Genomic DNA, 25239 nt, shown 5'->3' on the forward strand with positions numbered 1-25239 from the left:
GCTACTAGGCTTTTCATACCAACAAAGAAATATTGTTGCAGGTTTAGGCCTAAAAGCATGTCGGATGAGCTAACGAGGCTCGTGGCAGAGAAAAAAAATGTATCGGATGCATATAAAGTATCAGGTGACTCAGAAGCCTATGTGAGATATAAACTAGTCTGTAATCGAGTCACAAAGTGTTAGGCAAGCGAGGGCAGATTACAAGAAATTTTTGGCAAAGACTGCAAAAGACATCTTTCCTTACATAAACTCTAAAATGAAGGGGATGAATCAGGTTGATCATTGGATATCGATGGTTCAGGATTCTGATCAGATAGTAGACAAACTGAATGAGTATTTTGCATCTGCATTCATACATGAGGAATTCTGTAGAGAAATGGAGGCTAGAAGCTTACCAAACTCTAACAGTGATTTAAATGATTTTGTAATAACTGAGAGCAAAGTGGAGGTGAAATTCTTGAAGTTAAACATAAAAAAGGACCTGGATTTATCCAGTTATATTAAAGGAGGAAGCAAAGGAAGTTGTTGTTGTTATTTGGTTTTTAGGAGCATTAGCAACCAAGGCCATATTGCTCTGGGAATATGCAGTGGTCATTCCCTGACCTTTCCACATCCTCAGTATTTGGTGGTGACAGACTCAAACCCCAGTCTAATCAAAAAGCGTGTGCTGCGCACTGCTGCTCCTTCCCACCTGGCTACGGAGGCTCCAGCAAAGGAAGTAAGCAGGCCCTTAGCCATGATTATGAGGGCATCCTTGCACTCCGAGGAGGTCCCCATGGACTGCAGATGTCCAAATGTGTCCCTAATCCCAAAGGGAGATTGAAAGGTGACACGAGTAATTACAGACCTGTTACTTTTAACTTCTGTTCCAGGGAAAATAATGGAGTCATTGGTTAAAGCATTGCAGGATCATATAGACAAGACTTCAATGATAATTCAGACACAGCATGGGTTTGTTAAGGGAAAGTCTTGTCTGACTAATCTGATTGGATACTATGATGAGGTTACAAAGGAACTGGATGCAAAAAATAATTTTGATATCATATACTTGGATTTCAGGAAAGCTTTTGATACTGTTGTGCATGCACAACTACTGTACAAATTGGAGCAGTATGGTATTAAGAGCAAGTTGCTATAATGGATAAAAGGGTGGTTGAGTGGGAGACAACAGAGAGTGGTAATCAATGGATGCTGCTCTTTGTGGACTAATGTCATTAGTGGAGTCTCCCAGGGTTTAGTGTTGGGCCCGCTGCTGTTTTGTATATTTATCAATGATATCAATGAAGGTATATCAGGCTTAATGTACAAGTATGAAGATGATACAAAGGTTGGCAGGGTTGTTAATGACAGTAATGGCAGTGTGTTACTTCAACAGGATCTAGAAAAGTTGTGAAGATGGGCTGAAAAGTGACAACTGAAGTTTAACATTCACATTTGTAAAGGTACTGCTTGTGAGTAGAAGTAACCCCAGATAAATGTACCAACTGTGTGGTACTACACTTATGGTGGTAGAAAATGAAAACAGCTGAGAGTAATTGTGCAGTCAGATATGAAGTTTTCTGAGCAATGCAAACAGGCTGCCAGAGCAGGTCATGGGGTGTTGTCAATGATATACAGGAATTTTGCTAGTAGGGAAAAGGAGGTGATTATCCCTTTGTATAAGGCAATGGTCATTCCACACCTTGGGTACTGTGTACAAGTCTGGATGCCTCCTTTCAGGAAGGATGTAGATTTGCTTGAGTGTATAGAGAAGGGCAACAAAATTGATGAGGGGAATGAAAAGGGTCCTCCTCTTACCAAGAGAGGTTTAAGTTCTACAAATTGCAGTGGCTGGAGATTAGGCACCTGCAAGGTGATCTAATTGAGGTGTATAAGGCCTTGAATGGGTTGAGAACCCTCAATTACGATGGGATTCTTCCAGTTGCTTAGATTATGAAGCTGAGGGGGCATAAATACAATTTCAGGAAAGGCAGTTGTAGAATTGATGTGTGGAAATTTTCCTTTAGCCAGCTTGTAGTTGCTTGCTGAAACAAACTTCCATCTGTCATTATGGAAGTTGATAGCTTATATGAATTCAATGAAGAACTAGATAAACTTTTAGAGGGAAATGGATGTGTAAAAAAAAAATTTTTTTTTTTTGGCTGATACTACATAAGCTCATAACACTTTCTTTCGTGCATCACATGCCTCTACTACTACTACATTGGTATTAATGGCATTAAGAGTAGATCTGAGGACTTATTCAACAACTAAGCAATGCTGAGAAAAAAATTCACGAGTTCAGATTGAATTTGAAAGTATCTGCAATTCTGCCCAGACAATAGGAGGGAGAACATGATGAGAGCCTTGTTAATTAATTCTGCTCTGGAGAGATTGAGCAAGTGTCATGGGCTAGTATTTTTCCCAGCATAGTCTGTTCTTTTTAACAGGAGAGACTGCTAAAACAGGGTTGGGATACATTTAAATAAGAAGGGTGCAAGAATATTTGCTGATGCTATTAAGGCAGCCTTACATGGGTAGGAAAAGTGCTGCTTGGGAGGGAGATACATGGACTAATTGATTAGCAATATCTGCAGGTATAGGTGAAAGTGATTTTCTGCTTCTATTGGAACGTGCATGCAGTCTGGAAAGCAAGCTGCTGGGAATTTCAAGGCCTGCTGTGAGTCATCATGGAAACAGGTAAATATATGGAGCGTGCTGAGGTACTAAGAGTAAGAACAGGTGTATGTATATACTTGCATGTAAACAAATGTTAGGAGCATAGTAAATAAATTTGAAGTGCTGGTCAAGTGATCCAGTAAAACAGGGGTTGGCAACCTGCAGCTCTTTGAACATGTAACTGCGACTCTTTGGATTCTTCTTTTTTTTTTTAATTAGATAAAAAAATGGCTCTTCACTCAAAAAAGGTTGCCAACTTCTGCAATAAAACATTGCTGGGGATATCAGAAAAGTGGTGTCTCACTCATACAAGTGATGTAGAATTTTAATATGAGGAGTACAATGTATACAGAAAGGGAAGAGATGATAGGAGGGTTTTTTTTTTTTATGATGCTCTTAGTTAAGAAGCACAAAATCTAAGGCAGTGCATCCAGTTGACATGGGTGGCTAGCACACAATGCTGAGTCAGTTTGGTGTGACATAAGCAGTGTAAAAGAAAAAAAGAGTGTAGGTGTGTGTTATAAGCCTAATGACTGAGTATAATTAACAACCATACAGAGAAATACAGTGAGCCAATAAATTAGAATGTCTTATAATGGGGGATTTGAACTTTCCAGATATTGACTGGAACTTGTGCTGGGTCACTCAGCACACTATCAAGACTTTAGTGGATTTATTAGATGACTGATTTTTATAGCACCATGTTAGAAAAGAAACAGGTGGGCATAATGCTCTTGATCTGATTATCAGCAGTGATTATTTATGCATTAAGGATCTGAAGATAAAAGAACCACCAGGTGGTGGTGATCACAGTAAATGGGAAGCATTCAGGGAAATAATTATAGAAACCACTGGCTTTTCATACCAACTAAGAAATACAGTTCAAGTCTTAGACATAAATGGATGTCAGATGAACTGTTGAGACTCATGGCAGAGAATAAAAATGCATGGGATGCACATAAATTACCAGGTAATACAGGAGCATGTGGTAAATATAAACTAGTCTGCAATCAAGTCACAGAGAAGGTTAGGCAATTTACGAGAAGTCTTTGGCAAAGAATGCCAAGAAAGCCAGCAAAGACATCTTTACTTATAACAACCCCAGGGGCTCACATCTGATGCATATGGGCTGGGCAAACCCAGGGTGCTGAGCAGAACATTAACATTCTTCTCTTCTTTGGCGATTCCTTTCTCCTTCTCTCTCTCTCTCTCTCTCAGGGTAACTTGGGAATTTTTATTGGCTGGTGCAGCATAACCCTCAAGGCTTCCTTGCACCATGTGGCTAATAATAACAATAACAGTAGAATGAAGGGACTGAATCATATTGGTCCACTTAATGTTGACAGCTTAACAATGGCTAATCCTGTATCTATATTCACACATGAGAATAATTTAGGGAGGGGGATGCCATAAGTTTATCCAACTCTAAACGATTTTGTGATAACTGAGAGGAAAGTGGAAGAGAAATTATTGTTATTAAACATAAAAAATGCACCCAAGGTGGATGGGATCTCTCCAATTATATTAAGGAAAGCAGCAAATGAGGTAAAAGCAAACCATTATTCATAATTACGAAAGCATCCTTGGATTCAAGGGAGGTCCCTGTGGATTGGAAATGCAAAAATGTATCCCCAATTCACAAAGTGGGATCAAAGGGCGACATGAGTAATTACAGATATTTTAGCTTAACTTCTGTTACAGGGAAAATAATGCAGTCATTGGTTACAGAAGTAATGGAAGACCATCTAAACAGGAGTACAGTACACTTCAGTGACAGCATGGGTTTGTTAAGGAGAGATCCCGTCTGACCAATTTGAATGGTTACTGTGATGCAGTGACAAAGAAACTGGATGCAAAAAATAATTCTGATATATACTTGGATTTCAGAGAAGCTTTTGATTACACTGAACATAAGACTGCTGTACAAATTGGAGCAGTGTGGCATTAAGGGAAATTTACTGCTATGGATAAAGGGATGGTTGAGAGGGAGAAGATAGAGTGGCTATCAATGGATACTGCTCTTCATGGATTAATGTTATTAGTAAGAGACCCACAGGGTTTGGTGCTAGGCCCATTATTGTTTTATGTATTTATTAATGATAATGAGTGTATGTCACACTTAATGTCTAAGTTTGCAGATGATATAAAGGTTGGTAGGGTGGTTAATGCCAGTAATGAAGGTATGCTTCTGCAACAAGATCTAGAAAAATTAGGCAGATGTGATGAGAAATGACACTAAGTTTAACACTGGCAAATGCAAGGTACTAACACTTGGGTAGCAGTCATCCCAGAGTAATATATCAATTGTGTGGTACAACATGGAGGACAGTGGAAAATAAAAAGGACCTGGGGGTAATTGTGCAGACTGATATGAAATTATGAGCAGTACAGACAGGCTGCCAGGATAGCTCACAGGGTTTTTCAATGATATAGAGGAATTTTTTCAGCAGGGATAAGGTGGTGATTGTCCAATTGTATAAAGCAATGGTCAGGCCACATCTTGAGTACTGTGTACAGGTCTGATGGTCTCATTTTAGGAAGAACACAGAGCTGCTAGAATGGGTGCAAAGAGCAATGAGATTGGTGAGGGGAACAAAGTGTTGCTTTTACCAAGAAAGGCTTCAGTTCTGCAGTGTCTGGAGACAGCATCTGCAAGGTGTCCAAGGCTTTGAATGGCTAGAGCAATGTTGATGGGATTCTTCTTCTTGTTAAGACTATGATCATGAGGTACCATAAATTCAAATTGAGGAAGGATGGTTGCAGAATATATGTAGGGAAGTTTGCCTTCAGCCAACAGGTGGTGGCTGCTTGCTGGAATAGATTTCTATCTGCTGTTGTGGATGTGGATGGATAGGTGAAATGGGACGGTTTTTTTTTTTTTTTTTTTTTCCCCCTGATGCTATATATGCTTCTTTTCTTGCATCACTTGCCACTATTAATACTAATCTCAGGTAGCGGAAGTAGGTTTTTTGCATGCGGGTTATTCTAGATTTTTCAGCTCCCACAATGTGCAAATTGTCTTGTGAACAGGTACTTCTACAAACAAAATACACTAAAACAAACACAAGCAAAAACTCTAGTTTTATTGAAATAATAATCTGAATTTAGTAAACAAGCAAGTTATAAACAGATGGTGCTTAAATAAAATGTAACCACTCGTTTAGGGAGGCATGCATTTGATTCCTTTAGCCAAATAGAGGAATTCATAAAGTCCTACTGAATCGAATCTGTAGCTAGGTAATCTCAGGCAGAGGGAGTAGGGTTTTCCCTTGAGGCATGTTGGGATTTTCAATGCACATAACATGCAAATAAGCTAGTTAAAAACTCTTACAGACAAAATATACAATATGAATATATGGTGACAAGCTCTGGTGCTCTTAAAATAATAATTTGAATCTATAAACAAATGAATATCCTCTGTGGCAGCTTATTGCTGATATGATACATTGCTGTCTGTCACCTGTTTGGAAGGGGGGGGGGGCTGATTTGATTTTCACTGACATATGGAGGAATTTCTAAAGTTCTTTTCAATTGAGGCTGTAGTTAGCCGATCTCAGGTAGAGATAGTAAGATTTTTGCATGCGAGTTATTCTGGATTTTTCAGCTTCCAAAACATGCAAATTAGCTTATGAATCGGTACTTCTACAAACAAACACACTCAAATGGAAACAAGCAAAAAGTTCTAGTGCCATTAAAATAATAAGTTGAATTTGATAAACAAACAAATTATAAACAGATGGTGCTTAAATCAAATGGTAACCACTGTTTCAAAATGGTAGCCATCATTTCAAAATAACTGTAAATAGAAATGCCATGGGGGAGGGGAGACATATACACATGACAGTCTCATAAGCCAACCAGTTTTTGGAGATTTTCTTGAATAACAGTTGACTGTTAAGTAGTTAATAAAGAAAATATCATTCTTAATATATCAAATGTTAAAAGAAAAATCACTGTATTAATTTTTTTTATATTCAGTTTATATCATGCTTATCTAAATAAACTTTCTGAAACACTTACAATGCCATAGCTATAAACATCAACTTTAGGTGATAGATGTCGCTGTCTCAAATACTCTGGAGGTAAATATACTTGGGTGCCATGAATAGTCGTAACCTTTACATGCGTATCTTGGCTTCCAGGACCTTCTCTTGCCAGGCCAAAATCACCTATTTTGGCTTCCATATTAGTATCTAGGAGAATATTAGCACTGTGGAAGAATAAACATTTAACTAACAGTAAACAAGAACAAACAGAATGGCAAAATTAGCAATATGGTGGTGGGGGGAGAACAAAGACAGTATAATCCATTTTAGCTTGTTTAATTTTGGAAAGCTTTCTTTCTTTCTTTTTTTTTTAACCAAGGATCTCAGGACAAAAACAAGTAGAAGATTATGAGTGGCAGCACTTTCATAGTTATTTTACCTGCATTTTTAATTTTAACTTTAAATTTTGTATTTAAAACAACAGCCCCTAATGTAGTGGTTTTCAACCTTTTTTTAATAACGGCACCCCTAAGTAATTTATTTTATTTTGCAGCACCCCTAATCAATCTACTCAATTTTCTGCCTGTTAGATCCAATTCTCTCTTTCTCTGTGTGTATATACAGGGTGTCTCAAAAATATTGGTACAAACGTTTAGGGGAGGTAGGTAACATCTAAAGGAATGTGAATCGCATAGGAACACATAACCGGAAATGTCACCGTAAGTCCGTAGACGGGGCTGTTCATCAGTTCGCGAGAGGGAAAATTTCTGGTTTACTCATTCAAGCAGTAGTCGCCGCACGAAGAGCATGCATCGATATACGAACTGTGAGCCGGCAGACATGCACTTAGTGTATGGATTAGCAGAGGGTAATGAATGACCCGCTCAACGAATTTATGGAGAATGCTTCCCAGACAGACAGACAGACAGACAGACATGTTCCGGACCACCGTTTGTTTGTGCGTGCGCATCAAAATTTGTGTGATTATGGGTCATTTAGAGGTAACAGGAGTAGCGCAGGCAGACCACATTCAACGCGAACTCCCGCCATGGAAGAAAGTGTGCTGAATGCCGTCCAGAATAATCCTACTACCAGCACACATGCCATTGCCTCTGCCTTAGGAGTGGAGTGTCTCGTTGAAGTGTACAGCGTGTCTGGCATGATGATTCCTTACACCCCTTTCATCTCCAAAGGGTTCAGTTATTGCTCCCCCAAGATCATCCTGCACGTGTGGCCTTTGTGCAGCGGTTTCTCCAAGAAAGTGTTCAAGACTTGAATTTTCCAGCCTACGTTTTGTTCACGGATAAGGCTTATTTCACCTGGGAAATGTTGTGAGCTCACGACAACCCACACGGTGTGTGCCCCCATGCGGCACAACATTGCTTTGCAATAAATGTATGGACAGGTATGGTTGGTGACTGCTTAGTCGGCCCATACCTATTACCATCCCGCATGAACTCCGCTAAATATCGGATCTTTCTTGAACAAGTTCTACCAGGGTTACTTGATGATGTTCCAGCAAATGTGAGACGCAACATTTGGTTTCAACATGACGGGGTGCCTCCCCATTATGGAAGGTGTGTTCATGACCATTTGAACAGGAGTTTTGGGTGTCGATGGATTGGCCTTGGTGGACCTGTTGCCTGGCCCCCACGCTCACCTGTTTCATTGAGCCTTGATTTCTTTCTGTGGGGGGCCCTCAAATCTATCGTGTATGAATTGTCTGTGGAGACGGAAATGGATCTCGCGGTAAAACTCGTCTGCGCTGCTGCTACTGTCAAAGAAACTTCAGGTGTGTTCGACCGTGTCTGCCAATCCATGCTGCATCGGTGTCATGCATGCATCACGTCTCATGGTGGAACCTTTGAGCATCTGTTGTAACATCATGAAATGCATCCATCTTGTACTCCATTGTTAATATTATGTCAAATAAATGTTTGCCGCTAATTTACTGTCTTGTGCCATTTCTGCATCTTGTGCCTCTGATAATACTTTCCCCCGTGACATTTCCAGTTATGGGTTCCTATGCAATTCACATTCCTTTAGATATTACCTACCTCCCATAAACATTTGTACCAATATTTTTGAGACACCCTGTATATATAAAATTATACATATCAGTGTTTTGGTTTATTTTATTGTAGTGGTTTACATCTCTGTTGGTGATATTTCACATAAATTTGTACCTAGTGCCCGTCAGAGGTGGCGCCGTTAAATTTCTATTTACGAAATTATTATTTTATTATCCTTAACATTTAGATGTTCTAAATTATTTTAGAGAGTTTCTGCTGCAATATTTCTAGTCTTGTTACCCCTCTCTTCCCTCCCTGTTGGTTTATTGTTATGTTTAATTTTGGCTATTTTCGCTCTTGTCTTGCCATGCTGCTGGCATTATTTTTAATTCTTATTCTAATTTATTTTTATGGTTATATACATATAATATTTAATATATATATATATATATATATATATATATATGCAATATTAAAAAATATATGTTATATGATAGTTATTACAATAATATAATTATAAAAATTACATTTCATAATACAAATTATATATAAACAGTATATAATAATTTTATTCTTTATATAGAGGTACTAAGTAAACATCAATTATAGATCACTACAAAATTAAAAAGATATTGTACACTGTTTTATAATGAAATAAACATATCAATTAAAAAAATAATAAGTTTAAGTAACTTAAACCCAAATGACGTGGCACCCCTGAAATGTTGTTGTGGCACCCCGGTTGAAAACCACTACCCTAATAAAACTGTAAACTGGTTTCTACTGTACATAACGCTATGTTGGCCATGTTTGTGTAAATAAAGCTTTTACAAGTCTGTTTTTGCCTTTTTTGTTTTGTTTTTTTAGCTTGTGTTCATCCATTTGCTGATCATTCTGTTATATTCCAATATGATCATTCCAATATATCAAAAGAACTTGGTAAAAGAATGGATTTATGTATATGGATATATGTACAATAAAATGCATAAAATAAAATAAGAAGTTGAAAAATATGAAGTAAAAATGTTATAAATAACTAGTTTGGCATTTAAACACAAACCTTTGGTTAGCATAGGCAAAGAATGCTTATAGATATTAATTACAAAAGACCTTATCAGGAGTGAGCAACTGTTATATATATATATATATATATATATAAAAAAGGGTTCCAAGGAAGACAATATATTGTGTGCAAAATGGATTTTAATAATAATGACAATGAGTTTTCTGGCTGCTCTGGATAATCTTTGGTTTAAAACTGACAAATTGGAAATAGCTGTATGTGACAGAGAAGGAGCAGAAATGGCTGCATTCTTGATAGTACTATGTATAGTACTAAAACCTTCTGGCTTATGTCCCTGTGAGGAATTGGAAACTTCAGAACACATACTGTGGCACTGTAGATATTATCAGATAGCTCATAGGAAAATGTACGAAGAATCAGAATGGATTTATGTATATGGATATATGTACAATAAAATGCATAAAATAAAATAAGAAGTTGAAAAATATGAAGTAAAAATGTTATAAATAACTAGTTTGGCATTTAAACACAAACCTTTGGTTAGCATAGGCAAAGAATGCTTATAGATATTAATTACAAAAGACCTTATCAGGAGTGAGCAACTGTTATATATATATATATATATATATATATATATATATAAAAAAGAGTTCCAAGGAAGACAATATATTGTGTGCAAAATGGATTTTAATAATAATGACAATGAGTTTTCTGGCTGCTCTGGATAATCTTTGGTTTAAAACTGACAAATTGGAAATAGCTGTATGTGACAGAGAAGGAGCAGAAATGGCTGCATTCTTGATAGTACTATGTATAGTACTAAAACCTTCTGGCTTATGTCCCTGTGAGGAATTGGAAACTTCAGAACACATACTGTGGCACTGTAGATATAATCAGATAGCTCATAGGAAAATGTACGAAGAATCAGAAGTGCAATTTCTGCAGCCATGCAAAGTATTTACAAGTTTACACTCCTGTAGAATTTTTAAGAACTTGTGAAAGAAGTTTTTGAAAAAAAAAAAAAAAAAAGAAGGCTTATTCTGGCGCGGGATTAAGCAATATTTTATGAATTTTGGTAAAATATGTTGTTTTTACAGCATGTTTCTTATGAAATTTTGTAATGTATAAGTGTGTGTGTGCGTGTGTATTTATTACATTAAAGTACACTATATTTTTATGGAAATATTGTACAGAATTTAAATAATAGGGTTTTAATTAATTTATTCTGAATTTTAAGTTTTAGCTTTATAAATGAATATATATTCTTTTAAGAGATTTTAAATATGACATTATAAATATGTAAATATCATATGATTGTTGTATATATGTAAATATGTTTGTATATATTTATGCTTTATGGTTTTAATTTATTTTGAAGATTTACATTTTAGATGTATAGGTTTACAATTGAATATATTCTTTTAGGAGATTGTGAATGAGTATATAAAATTGTTTTATTATATAGTGCACACGATGCTTTATGGGATGATTTTATGGAATTTATATAATATTTGTTTAAGAGTTATTAATTTTTTTTTTTTGAAGATGAAATTTTGAACATGATAACCTTACCTGAATGTTGTATATATGGCTTATTGGGCTGTGTGAATGATTTTTTGTTTGTATATTTTTGTTTTGTGTATATGTATAAATAATGACTGTAACAGGATGAGCCAAAGGCTCATGTAGCATTTTGCTACAAGAGGTAGAGAAATAAATTGAATTGAATGAAAACACTACTATGTATGGTCTTGCCTCCATTTTCAGAGTAGCCATTTCATTTTGTGTCTGCAGCATTAAATCCAGTCGACATATTATGATAATGCAGAGGGTATGTAGTTTAACATAGTAAGCAGTGTGGTAAAATTAGGTAACAGCTTCCTGGGATAAAGATTAAAAAAAAAATTAGTTTACAACAATATACCTATGTAAATCTAAGCAAAAAAAAATTCAAATTATTATATTAGGGCCACCCGTAATTTCTTACACATACGGGTATATTGTATTATGTCTGTAAATTGCGTGTGTTCTCTGGTCCATTTGCCTGTTTTGCTGGACAAAAAACCTGAGTTCCTCGTGTCATCGACGGGATTCGAATCCGAGCCTTTTCCACCAGGTGTAGGGAGGACAGTGACAATACCACTGTAATACCATGTAGAGTTGTAAATCTAAGCAGACACCATTACAGAATTTTTAGTGCAAACCCCCCAGGAACACTTTCACGAACCCGTAGGGGTTTGTGAACCACTAGTCGGGAACCGCTGTTCTACACTACAATGTTCTGTTCATGTTTAACATATAAATTCAGTATTTTAATGTATTTTATTTCAATATTTTCAGTATTTTATTCTTTAATTCATGTTATTATATTTTACTTATGTATTATATAGACATATAATATAATAAGTATATGTCACTCTAATATTTTATACATTTAACAGTAATACTGCACACTAGATCAGCACTTCAACCTTTTTGGCTTACAAGATTCCACCTCTTCACCATATTTACCCTTTGCCATTCAGTGACCTCCATCATATGGGCATGTGCAAACTACAAGAAGGGAGGAGTTGAGATTTTAATAAATTAATATTGAGAAAATATATTTAAATCCTTCATATTAGCTTTGAAATTAATAGCAATAAGACCGAATTTTATTTTATTTTTTTTTCGAATTTAAGAAAAAAATTATAGCTATAAAGTAAAACATCATGGCAACTTCTTTAAAATACAATAGGATGATTATTTAATTTGCAGACTGGCGCAAGTTCTTATATTAATTGTCATCATCTGAATCTTCTGTGGATTTTTCCTTCTTGAAATACTCTCCCCTGAACTTTACGTACTTTTGCCATTGTTATACCCATGCATTAAATGCTTCTTGCAAGTAATTTTTTGAAAGACTGTGAAGTGCTTCCATCATGGTTCTGCAAGCATTGTTGGATGTGAAACACTTGCCTTTCAGAGCTTTTCTTCAGACGTGGAAACACAAAGAAATCACACGGGGCTAAGTACGGTGAATAAGGGAAATGAGGCAGAACTTTGGCACCTATGGCAGTAATCACTGGATGCATAATATTAGCCGTATAGGGCCTGGCATTGTCTTGATGGAGAAACCACTTCACACCAGAAAGTTCGAAGTTTCTCATGAATGGTGCAGCGAAGTTTGACTCCAAGAACCTCAGAATATGCTTCCATAATTATAGTTGTTCACGAGGTATAAAATGTAGTAGTAGTGGCATGTGATGCAAGAAAGCAAGTGTATGAGCTTATGCAGCATCAGCCAAAAAAAAAAAAAAAAAACACACACCATTCCCTCCAAATGCCTGTCCAGTTCCTAATTAAATTTATTCAACCTATCAACTTCCACAACGACAGATGGAAGTTTGTTCCAGCAATTAACCACCCGCTGGCTAAAGGCAAATTTCCGCACATCTATTCTACATCTGTCTTTTCTTAATTTGGATTTATGCCCCCTTAGGTTCGTAATCTGAACAAGTGGAAGGATCCCATCAGAATTCAGCGTGCTCAACCCATTCAAGGCCTTATACACCTCAATCAGATCACAGCGCAGGTGCCTAGTCTCCAGCCACTGCAATTTGCAGAACTTAAGCCTCTCTTGGAAGAGGATCCCTTCATTCCCCTCACCAATCTTGCCCTTCTCTGTACATGCTCAAGCAAATCTACTCCTTCCTAAAATGAGGCCTCCAGACCTGTACACAGTACTCCAGGCGTGGCCTGAACATTGCCTTACACAGAGGGACAATCACCTCCTTCTCCCTGCTAGCAAAATCCCTATATATCATTGACAAAACCCCATGACCTGCCCTGGCAGCCTGTCTGCATTGCTCAGAAAACTTCATATATGACTGCACAATTACTCCAAGGTCTTTTTCATTTTCTACCACCTTAAGTGTAGTACCACACAGTTGGTACTTTTCTCTCGGGTTACTTTTACCCATATGTAGTACTTTGCATTTGTCAAGGTTAAACTTCAGTTGCCACTTCTTAGCCCATCTGCCCAAATTATCTAGATCCTGTTGCAGTAGCGCACTGCCATTACTGTCATTAACAACCCTGCCAATCTTTGTATCATCTGCAAACTTGGACATTAATCCTGATATACCTTCATCAATATCATTGATAAATATACAAAACAATAGTGGACCCAACACCGAACCCTGTGGGACTCCACTAATAACATTAGTCCACGAAGAGCAGCACCCATTGATTACCACCCTCTGTCTTCTCTCACTTAACCATCCTTTTATCCATTGTAGCAATTTACCCTTAATACCATTCTGCTCTAATTTGTACAATAGTCTTCCATGCGCAACAGTGTCAAAAGCTTTCCTGAAATCCAAATATATGATATCAAAATTATTTTTTGCATCCAGTTCCTTTGTAACCACATCATAATATCCTATCAAATTTGTCAGGCAAGACTTTCCCTTAACAAACCCATGCTCTGTCTGAATTATTCCTGCAGTCTTGTCTAGATGATCCTGCAATGCATCTTTAACCAGTGACTCCATTATTTTACCCAGAACAGAAGTTAAACTAACTGGTCTGTAATTACTCGTGTCACCCTTCGATCCCCCTTTGTGAATTGGGGATACATTTGCACATCTCCAGTCCGTGGGAACCTCCCCTGAGTCCAACGATGCTCTCATAATTATGGCTAAGGGTTTGCTTAGTTGCTTTGCAGCCTCCTTTAATATAACTGGATAGATCTCATCCACCCCAGGTGATTTTCTTGTTTAACTTCAACAATTTCTCCTCCACTTTGCTTTCAGTTATTACAAAATCATTAAGTATCCTGCTACAATTTGATAACCTTCTGCCATTTTCAAACCTTAATAATTCCTTATGTGTGAATGTAGATGCAAAATACTCATTCAATTTGTTTGCTATCTGAGCAGGATCATCAACAGTCAAACCATCGATGTCAAGTGGACCAATCAGATTCACCCCCTTCCTTTTGAGTTTATATAAGTAAATCTTTATATAAATCCTTGCTGTTTTTCTTAGCATCTTTTGCCAGGGATTTCTCGTAAGCTGCCTTTGCCTGCCTAACCTCCTTTGTGGCCTGATTACAGACTAGCTTATATCTGCCATAAGCTTCTGAGTCGCTTGATAATTTATATGCATCCCATGCATTTTTCTTCTCTGTTATGAGTCTCATTAGTTCATTAGATAACCATTTAGGCCTAAACCTTGAACAATATTTCTTAATAGGTATGAAACTTTTAGTAGCATCCACGATTAATTCCTTGAATGCATCCCACTTAGAATTTACTGTTGGTAATATAGTCAGTTGATCCCACTGTACAGAATTTAAAAACTGTCTGAGACCACTGTACTCACCTTTACGGATGCAAAATCCCTTTCTTTTACCCCTGATGGTAATTAAATCTTTAAGTAAATCCCACATCAGTACACTGTGATCACTGCCACCTAGTGGTTCCTTTATCTGCAAATTCTTAATACACGAATGATCACTGCTGATAATCAGATCAAGAGTATTACTTTCTCTGGTTGCCTCTCGAAATTTCTTAGGTCTTGGTGAATCAGAATGCTTCTACTCACTTGACTGTTGTTTTGTTTCTGGATCATAGTGAAAAATCCAAGTTTCAACACAAGTCACTATTTGATTTAAGAAGTTTTGACCCTGTATTTCAAAACAATCAAGCATTTCTTTGAACAAGTCTACTCTTTGCTGTTTTTGTTCTGGAGTCAATTTATGTGGAATATAGTGGGACACAAATTCGCAACATTTTCAGGTGATCTTTCACAATATTGTGAGCACTACCGTGTGAAATGGACATTCTAATAGCTAATTCACAAAGTATAATTTGCCTGTCTTCATACAAAGTTTCCTTGGCTTTTGCAATTTGTTGAGGAGGAAGGCTGACCAGATCTTGGATCATCTGTAACAAACTCACAACCTTCACTGAATTGCTTGTGCCATTTACACATGGCCATCCTACTAAGACACTCAATACCATACGCTTCATTCATCTCTTTAAACTGTTTCCGATGAATTTAAGTCCTGTCTGACACAATAATGAAAAAATGATTGATTTTTTATCACAACATGATAAAATGATTGTCAGTGACATGCAGCTGAAAAAAAAAAAAAAAACTCTTCAGACAACACTAGCTCAACAAGTAGTGGATGCACACTAAGAGTCTGCTCAGTAGTGATCATGGAGAGTGCCTCTACCAGCAGTTATGGAAAGTTTGTGTGGTAAACATAAAATATGGCACCATTCCACGAATTAAATGATCACCCCCCCCTTGTAGTTTGAGAAACACTGCCAGATATAACAATTACACTAAGAACTGGCCTTAGATATTACACATTGTGCACTGAAGTGTGAATTTTACATTATGGTAGGCATGATAACAACAGTGTCTGGGGTTCCCTTACACCTGTGCCAAAATCTTGCGGCACTGTTCCTCCCCACCCACACCTTTGAAAAGACTGTCTGGAAAGAAAATAATGTGTGTCAACCACAAAATATTGTTTATGACCTGATTCTGAAAGACTGTCGGACTGGTGCCTATGGTGCATAGCAAAGACACTAAACATATCCTTTGAATAAGTCTGTTGTTATCTTACACAGGGTACTAAGAATGGAAAAAATCAGCAAAACAGGTACCAAAATATTTGAATGCAGAGAGGGAGAGGATAATTTATGCAAAGTCATTTCTTATGAAATTTGCCCACAATTCAAACATGCTTGACAGCCAACAGTGACAGTAGGAAAAATTAATTACTATAATTCAGAGACAAAACAACAGCTCATGGTCACTGTTTACTCATAATTCTCTATTAATTGTGAGTGAATATTTTTTGTACTGAATTTCATGGGCAATTAAAAACAAAACATCACTGGAAAATCTTTAGAGGGCCTTTCCCATTTCGTGTATAACAATGCTCCAAGTCAAAATTCTTCAACAGTTGTAGAAGAATTTTGACTGGGAGCTATTTTGGTTATGAATTGTCATCTCCCGTCCCCCCACCATTCTCTCCAAATATGGTCACTTGCAAATAAAGAATGTCATTAATGCATTCAAGGAGTAGTTATACAACCAAGACAAAGTTTTATAATTAAGGGTCATATAAAGATGGAGAGAATGTTGTATAAAATGCATAACCCATAGAAGTGACTATGTTAAATAAAAGTTGATTCGTTTCCAGACTGCTTTGTTCTTTCTGGTTGGCCAGAGATATATTTCAAATAATCCTCATATGTCTAGTGAATTAAAATAAAAATGGCAAATGTAGTGAAAAAAAAAAAAAAAAAACAACAACAAAAAAAAACCCTGTTATATACATAAAATTTTGTTATTAATAAATAATCTGCATTCTGGGTTGAACATGGCAATTTTTATTATACCAGTTTCAGTTTAATGAACATCCTGAAGTTCGTTATAACAAGAGAGTTTTCTACATAATAAAAGAGTCTATACATAACAAAGAGGGAAGTAATTAACTACAGGAAACAAATAAAATTCACCATCTATCAAATAATATTCTACAGGATATTCAATAATATCTACAGATAACAAATAATATTCAACATGTTCTTGCTTCTCTAATTTAACACACAATTACAAAAGTGATCTAAAAATTCAACTAAAAATCAAAGATATAAATATAATAATAGATAGTTACCTCTTGATATCTCCATGTACCAAAGGCTTTCCTTGAGTGGTGTGTAAATAACTTAGTCCTTTTGCTGTACCTTCTGCTATTTTACTTCGTTGAGACCAGGTTAATGGGGGATTACTGTTCTGTTTAAAATTTATAACATTAATAATCTGCATATGATGCAGATTATAGGCATCATATGCCTATAATAATAATAATAAAGCATTTAGATTTTGACTAATCTATTTTTATATATAATTAAATTTCTTCATGATCGATCAAAATCAAAGCCGTGATCGAGTGGTAGAGCGCAATAGACTTGTTGGCCACCCCTGATATACAGGAATTTTGCTAGTAGGGAAAAGGAGGTGATTATCTCCTTGTATGAGGCAATGGTCATGCCACACCTTGAGCTGAGTACAGATCTAGAAGCCTCATTTTAGGAAGGATGTAGAGTTACTAGAACAAGTACAGAGAAGGGCAACAAGACTGGCGAGGGGGAACAAAAGGGTGTCTTATGAAGAAAGGATTAAGTTCTGCAAATTGCAGCTTCTGGAGACTAGGCACCTGCGAGGTGATCCGACTGAAGTGTATAAGGCCTTGAATGGATTGAGTGGGCTCAATTCTGATGGGATTCTTTCTCTTGCTGAGATTACAAATCTGAGGGGGCATAAACTGAAATTGGTGAAAGACAGTTGTCAAATAGATGTGTGGAAATTTGCCTTTAGCCAGCGGACAGTCGATTGCTGGAACAAACTTCCATCTGTCATTGTGCAAGTTGATAACTTAAATAAATTCAAGGAAGAAGTGGACAAACGTTTGGTGCAAATGGGAAGTTTTTTTTTTTTTTTTGCTGTATAAGTTTGCTTTCTTGCATCATATGCCTATACTGATGCTAATGGTAAGCATCTGTCTGTTTTAATGGACACAGAATGCTAACTTACTTCCATTCTCTCATAAACGACTCTGTATATATAGCAGCCTAAATAAGTTTAGCTTTCCTCAAACTGTAACAATAACAATTATTCTTAAGTAGTTGGATTTTCAAAATATTTTTCAACCTTTGTCAGTATCTGGAAGCATATTTTGTTTGTTCTGATTATTTTAACACAGAAAATGTTCCTTAATTTTGGTTTTTAATTATTACAATACTTTCTGATTTACTTATTACAATACTTTCACATTTACAAATGCTGAAGTGGTATTTTAAAAATTCCTACTCCTTTTTATTTAATATTCCTTATTGATTCAATCAATCATGCTACAAGTAACAGACTTTACCATCACACATGTTGCCTACATAGGCTGAGAGAGATTGAGAGAGATTTTTTTTACAACAATACCAATACTCACACTAAGTATTTAATATACTTTGTCTCTCTTTAGGAGGCAAATATGTAACAAAGTTTTATATGTTATCAATAAATTTACAATTTTTTTTCCATATTTTTGATGACTGATTCATGAAAACCATTTCGGTCAATTCAACATCTATGACATAACAGAACAAATTATTAACATTAAATGTGATAATTAACTTGCCTTTAAAAAAGCAACATCTATATATAAGTAAGAATGGAAAACTCCACAATATGGTGTTCCAGATGTAGCCTAACCATTTCTTTTTTCATTGGGATAATCATCTCTGGCTCCATGCTAACAAAGTTCTTGTATATACCTCACAGAAGCTTATAGGCTGTTATAGCAGCTTGTATACATTACTCAGAGAATTTCATGTCAAGGTAAGGATGATAAAGTCATTTTCCTTACCAACTAAGCTTGATAGCATGATACCCAAATAGCATGCTATTCTTGTTATCCAAATTCAGTACCCTGCATTTATTAATGTTAAATCAGGGTTGCCACTTTTCAGCCCATCTGCTTAGTTTAACTAAAGCTTCTTGAGGTAGCTTATTCTGATTACCATCATTAATCACTGTGCCAACTTTGTATCACAAGCACAGTTAGACATCACACTTGAAATACCTACTATCATCAATAAATATTGAAACAATAAGGGTCCAAAAACGACACCTCTGGTACCCACCCTTCACAATCCATGAAGAGCAGTGGCCATTTATTACCACCTTTTGTCTCCTACCACTTAACATTTATTTGTAGTAGATCCTAACCTAACCTAATAGTAACTTGCCCTTAATGCCACATTACTCCAATTTATACATCACAATTTTTTATTATCAGTACAAATGAAAAATTAGTCTATGAATAAATTAAATAATTCACATCTAAGCTGAACATAATTTTGTGTACATGGACTAACTATCCGCAGATTATTATTATAAATACAATTTATAATAATTTCTATAAAAGTATTTTAGTTAGTAAATATCTAATATCTCTGAATACTTACTTTAGAAAACAGGTGGTCCTCTAAAGATCCATTAGGCATAAACTGATAAACCAGACAGGGTTCCTGTCCATCTAAGCAGATACCATAAAGAGGAAGAATGTGATCAAAACGACAGCTGAGTGGGAAAAAAAAAAAAAAAAAACATGAATATAATGGGCATAATGAAATTTAAGAGGGAAAAAAAAAAAAAAAAAAACTATATCTGGAATGTTTTGAGTAGCAGAAGTGGATTTGTCAGTAATCACAGCAAGTGCAAAATTAGGGCCTTGTGAGATCAAAGCCCCCCCCCCCCCCAACCTTAAAATCCAAGAAATTCAAAACTACTACTACAGGTAACCTCCATTTTACACAGGGGATGTGTTCCAAAAAATCCACATTAAATGGGGATACAGTTTTTTTTTCATGTCTTTTGACGCTTTTAAGTGGTTGATTTTTTTTCTTTTTACATATGAATGCAGTGTACAAAATATCTTGAAACAAAACTTTTATTCAAAATACAATGAAATAATATGAAACTTTTATTTAAAGTACACATAAATACAAACTTTAATTACATACATATTGCAGTTTTCGAAATGACTTAGAACAAAAATCATATAGAACTCATTCATGTCATAGCAGATTATTTCATTTTTTTTACTAAAATACAAATCCAATGTGGTCTGCCTCGTTTGCCTACATTTTGTTCATAAAATTTGCTTATAACAGTCCATCTGATCGCAACCTCATCTAACTGCATCTACCTTTGCAAAATCACTGTCATGCTTCTCTAACAAATTCATGCATTGATCACGCAGTGATAGAGCTTTTTCTATAATTTGAATTGACAATTATTTTTCTGGTGTCGATTCAGATTCTTTTTATATGAATGGCACATTAAATTCTAGGTTTTGCAGCTCTTCATTTGTCAAAATAAGTTCACTGTGGGTGTTTAGTAATTCATTCAGATCATCCTTTGTCACACCATCTATTCCTGCTTCAGTTGCCATGTTACTAATCTCTTCGACAATTCCGGAACTTGTATCTGAGGATGAGCTCTCTTCATTTTCTGGGAATAATTTTTTCTATACTCCTTTTAAGCAAGATGTTGAAACTGCTTTCCACGACTCATCTATGTTACGAATTGCTTGTAGGATGCTAAATTTTTTTCACCACTCTCTAATACTGTCCTTGTCTTGATCATCAGTGTCTGTGATTAACTATTGAAATGTTGGCCTTAAATAGTACTTCTTGAACGTGGCTATTACTCCTTGATCCATAGGCTGCAAAACTGATGTTGTGATAGATGGGCAAGACACTTTACTGTAACCACTACTGCTAAAACCTTCCTACCGTTCTTTCATCAAATCACACGAATGGTAATTTGCTATGTTGATCATCCAACATCAAATAATAAGACCCCACTGAAATTTGTTTAGGTGTCTCCAAACAAGCCAAAAGCACTGCACTCTCTTGCTTTTACAAAATGGAAAAGTTGAGAAAAATAGAAGCAGTTACTCTCAATATTTCTAAAGCTTTTGATTATGCATGGCATAAAGGTCGTTAAGCAAGCTTCCACGTTATGGTTTGCTTTCCAGTTTTTGCAATTTGTGGCCAATTTTCTCTCTGAGTGCTCATTGTGCATGATAGTAGATAGCCTGCTGTATTCTAACTTCTCAACTAATGCTAGTATTCCCCAATATTCTGTTTTCTCACCCAATCTTTTCTTCTGTATATTAGTGACTTTTGCTCACTAACTGGAAATCCTATCTATAGTTCTGTTGATGACAGTACACTATATTTCACTTTCAATTTGATAAACCTTGCTCTGAATAAACAGCTGAAACTTCTCATATATTCACCACTTTCTTTAAATGCTGGTGGGAAAAGAAAAATTAATGGTGGAATTCAAGTAATAATAAGGTGAAGAAGATAGAGAAACCTGGATGATGAGCAGGGCCTTTACATATTCATGTGTCACCACATGAATATGTAAAAGAGCTCTGTGTTCAATGTGTGTCATACACCGATGAGCCAAAACATTATGACCACCTACCTAATATGTTAGTCCTCCATGTGTAGCCAAAACAGCTCTTACCTGGCGAGGCACGGACACTACAAGATTTCTAAATGTGTCTTGTGGTATCTGGTACCAACACGTAACCAGCAGATCCTTTAACTCCTGTTAGGTCCCATGGTTGAGACGCCACAGATTGGAGTTGCTGTTCCAACACAAACCACAGATGCTTGATGGGATTGATGCCTGAGGAATTTGGAGGCCAGGAAGTCTTCCTCATGTTCCATGAACCAGTCTCGAACAATCCTGGCGGTGTGGCATGGCGCATTATCCTACTGAAAGACAGCACCACCAGAGGGGGAAACCGTTGCCACGAAAAGGTGTACCCAGTCAGCAATGATGTTTAGGTAGGTGGTAGACGTCAGAGTGCCCAGCACATGGATGACCGGATCCAGGGTATCCCAGCAGAAATTACCCAAAGTCACCGGCACTGCAGTCACCGGCTTGTTTTCGTCCCATGGTGCATCCAGGCGGCAGTTCCCCAAGTAAACAATGCACACAGACCCAACCGTCCACATGGTGCAACAGGAAACGTAATTCATCGGACGAGATGACCTTCTTCCAATCACCTCAAGGTTCAGTTTCGATGCTTGTGTGCTCAACGCAGGTGCTGTCGCCAGTGAACCTTGGTTAGCATGGGCAATCTGAGCGGCCTGCGGCCATGCAGACCCATTCATCAGCATTTCAATTACTGGCGAGTTGCGCCACAGTCGCCCTACTGTTGCCATCTGGGAGAGCCTTTGCTCACCTTGAGCATCGATGAGCCATGATCACCCAATGCCTCACTGGTGGTTCGTGGGTTTCCCCTCCTTGGACCACTTTCAGTAGGTACTAACCACGGCGGACCGCGAGCATCCCGGCAGCTGTGCCATTTCGGATATGCTCTGACCCAGACGTCTGGCCATTACAATTTGACCTTTGTGAAACTTGCTTAAGTCTGCTGCCTTTCCCATCTGAAGAACAAGAGTAACACTGATTAACGGAGCTGAGTATCAGGTGTTTTTTTATACTGTGTCCCAATCTGTGCATGTGCCATAGTTCACCTGCAGTTGCTTCGATTTGCATAACAACTCACTGGTCATAATGTTTTGGCTCATCGGTGTAAGTCCAGAGTAAAGTGTGGGTGTTAGAGAATAATTTATACAAAAATTAAAATAACTGCTGAAAATTAACTAAAATAATTGCAATCCACCTCTTTCCAAATGAACCTTAGCTACAACTTTCAATTTTCAGTAATTTTAATTTTTGTATAAATTACTGTCTAATTCTAAAGCCTATACTTTACTTGGGAACTTTGGACTTAAAAATAGTTAATTTCCATCATTCAAAAACTCAGTTCTGGTTTATCAGTATTACTAATAATTAAATCATACAAGGAAGCAAGCTTATACAACATAAAGGTGCAGATTTCTAGACACAATCACATATCTTTTTTGAGAGAGTGAGAAAAACTCTTTTGATCCTGCACTGTTACTTTTTTTTGAAAACAACTGTTAATTATGTACTAATCACAAACATGGCATTCCCAAAAACCCCTCTATTAAACTCAGACTGTACCCATAACAGTAGTCAGGTCAATTAATGATCCCTCCCTATCAACATAGATGTTCAATTTTACACCTGCAATTTGAGATTTCTTTTTGATTATTAAAAGGATATTTTAATAATTTTAAATGGGAGCATAAAGAGAAGTCATCTAAATAGCAGACATTGCTCAATAACAGAAAATTAATGTGCTACATCATGAATACTTTAAGGTTCAAATACATCTGCAACATGTTTAAACCTGAAAAATTACATTTACAGAAAATGCTCAGTTATGTTTATGTTCATTATGGAGTACATGCAATTTTGTTGCACAACTAACTGCCATTAACAAAATACACATTTTCAAATACTTAATTATATTACACAATATAATTTTTTTTTTTTTTTTTTTTAAGGATTTCCTAAATCAAAATAAGCAAAATTAAACATTTTAAGAGTTAACAGTAATGATAAGTTAACTTTTTTTCCAGCACAACTAGCTTCTGAATGCAAAAATAAGCAGATAGTGAATAGTGAGAGATGGAAGGGAATAAAAATCAATACTGTTATTTTAAATCTAGAACTTACGAATATAATATCCTAAGTTCGTTCAATGACTGCTTAAGGCTTACTTCTTGCTTGGAAGGACTATCTTGCCTTTGTCGCTAATGGAAAAGAGTAAAGTTTGTTAATTTATGAGCACACTTAGAAATACTTAGAAATAAAAGTTTTTAAAACTTGAAACTAATTTTCAGTTGCCAACTTTTTACTTTCAAAAAGCTGGAGATGAGGTATTTGTAGAATGAGGAAAACAATAGGAGGTTTTCTGGCCAAAACAGGCAAAAATCATTTCTTCCTAAAAAACAAGAATTTTTGGATAAAGCAGTTTTTTTTTTTTTTTAAGTCCATGCTGCACTAGAAATTAAATTTCACTGATAAAATACCCATTTCATATTAAAATAACCACAGGATTATTTACTGACGGAGTATGCTTTTGTTGTTGTTGTTGTTTGGTTTTTAGGAGCATTAGCAACTAAGGCCATATTGCTCCGGGAATATGCGGTGGTAGTTCCCTGACCTTTCTGCATCCTCCATATTTGGTGGTGACGGGCTCAAACCCGGGTCTAATCAAGAAGTGTGTGCTACGCACTGCTGCTTCTTCCCACCTGGCTACGGAGGTGCCCGAGTATGCTTTTAAATATTAGCTTTCCTAACATCTTTCTGCCTGTGGATTTCTGTTTGGATTATCTGTCAGACATCAGTTGATTATGATTGCTTTAAGAAAAATACTGTAGAAGAAATGTTGAGTCAAAGTTTTGTTTATAATGATTGCACACTGTTCAGATTGAGCTGTGTGAAGAGCATTTCCAAAACTACACTAGAAAGAGGTTTGAATTCAGTTGTTTCTTCACCGAGCAATAGCATTGTTTACAAGTACAATGTGCTTTTAAAAATTAACTTACCCAACAATTTTGTCTATAGATTTCTGTTTGTTAGACATCAACTGATTATTGCTGCTTCAAGAAAGGTACTTCAGCAGACTTTTGCAACTCTTCAGAAATGCTGCATTAGTTTTGATTATAACAGTGGCACTGCTGTTCAGACTGAGCTGACAAGGCCATTTCCAAAACTACACCAGACAGAGTGTCTAGGAGGAATTATTAAAATATCAAGAAACACTTGAATTAACTTGTTATATTTCATCTTTCATTATAGCATCAGGTAGGTTCTTACACTGAAATTCTTGATTTTTTTTTTTTTTTTTTTTGTTAGTTGTTGGCACATCAGCTTCTGTAGCCACAATGCACCTCCCAAAGTTTTGCATTTTACTCTGATCCAAGCCCGAGGCGGGATTCGAACCCGCAACCTTTGGGTTGCTAGGAAGGCACTTTAACCACCTGGCTAGCCCGGTTGGTGAAATTCTTGATGAGGCTATGTCAAACTA

At 36.4% G+C, this 25239-nt stretch overlaps 1 protein-coding gene across 2 annotated transcripts in view; it reads right to left on the reverse strand.

Annotated features, from left to right (window-relative positions):
* The window catches only part of LOC150080765 (uncharacterized), a 207154-nt gene that overhangs the window by 87743 nt on the left and 94172 nt on the right, over positions 1-25239 (reverse strand). For both annotated transcript variants that reach the window (XM_090381159.1, XM_090381158.1), the window contains exons 7-10: positions 23883-23959; positions 19712-19826; positions 17365-17483; positions 6679-6868 (exon numbers count right to left, since the gene is read on the reverse strand). In XM_090381159.1, coding sequence (XP_090237285.1) covers positions 6679-6868; positions 17365-17483; positions 19712-19826; positions 23883-23959 — 501 coding nt within the window. The remainder of the gene's footprint in view (positions 1-6678; positions 6869-17364; positions 17484-19711; positions 19827-23882; positions 23960-25239) is intronic.

Source organism: Mastigoproctus giganteus, chromosome 9, assembly GCF_048544385.1.
Source record: "Mastigoproctus giganteus isolate SK-2022 chromosome 9, ASM4854438v1, whole genome shotgun sequence".
Taxonomy (NCBI): Eukaryota; Metazoa; Arthropoda; class Arachnida; order Uropygi; family Thelyphonidae; genus Mastigoproctus; species Mastigoproctus giganteus.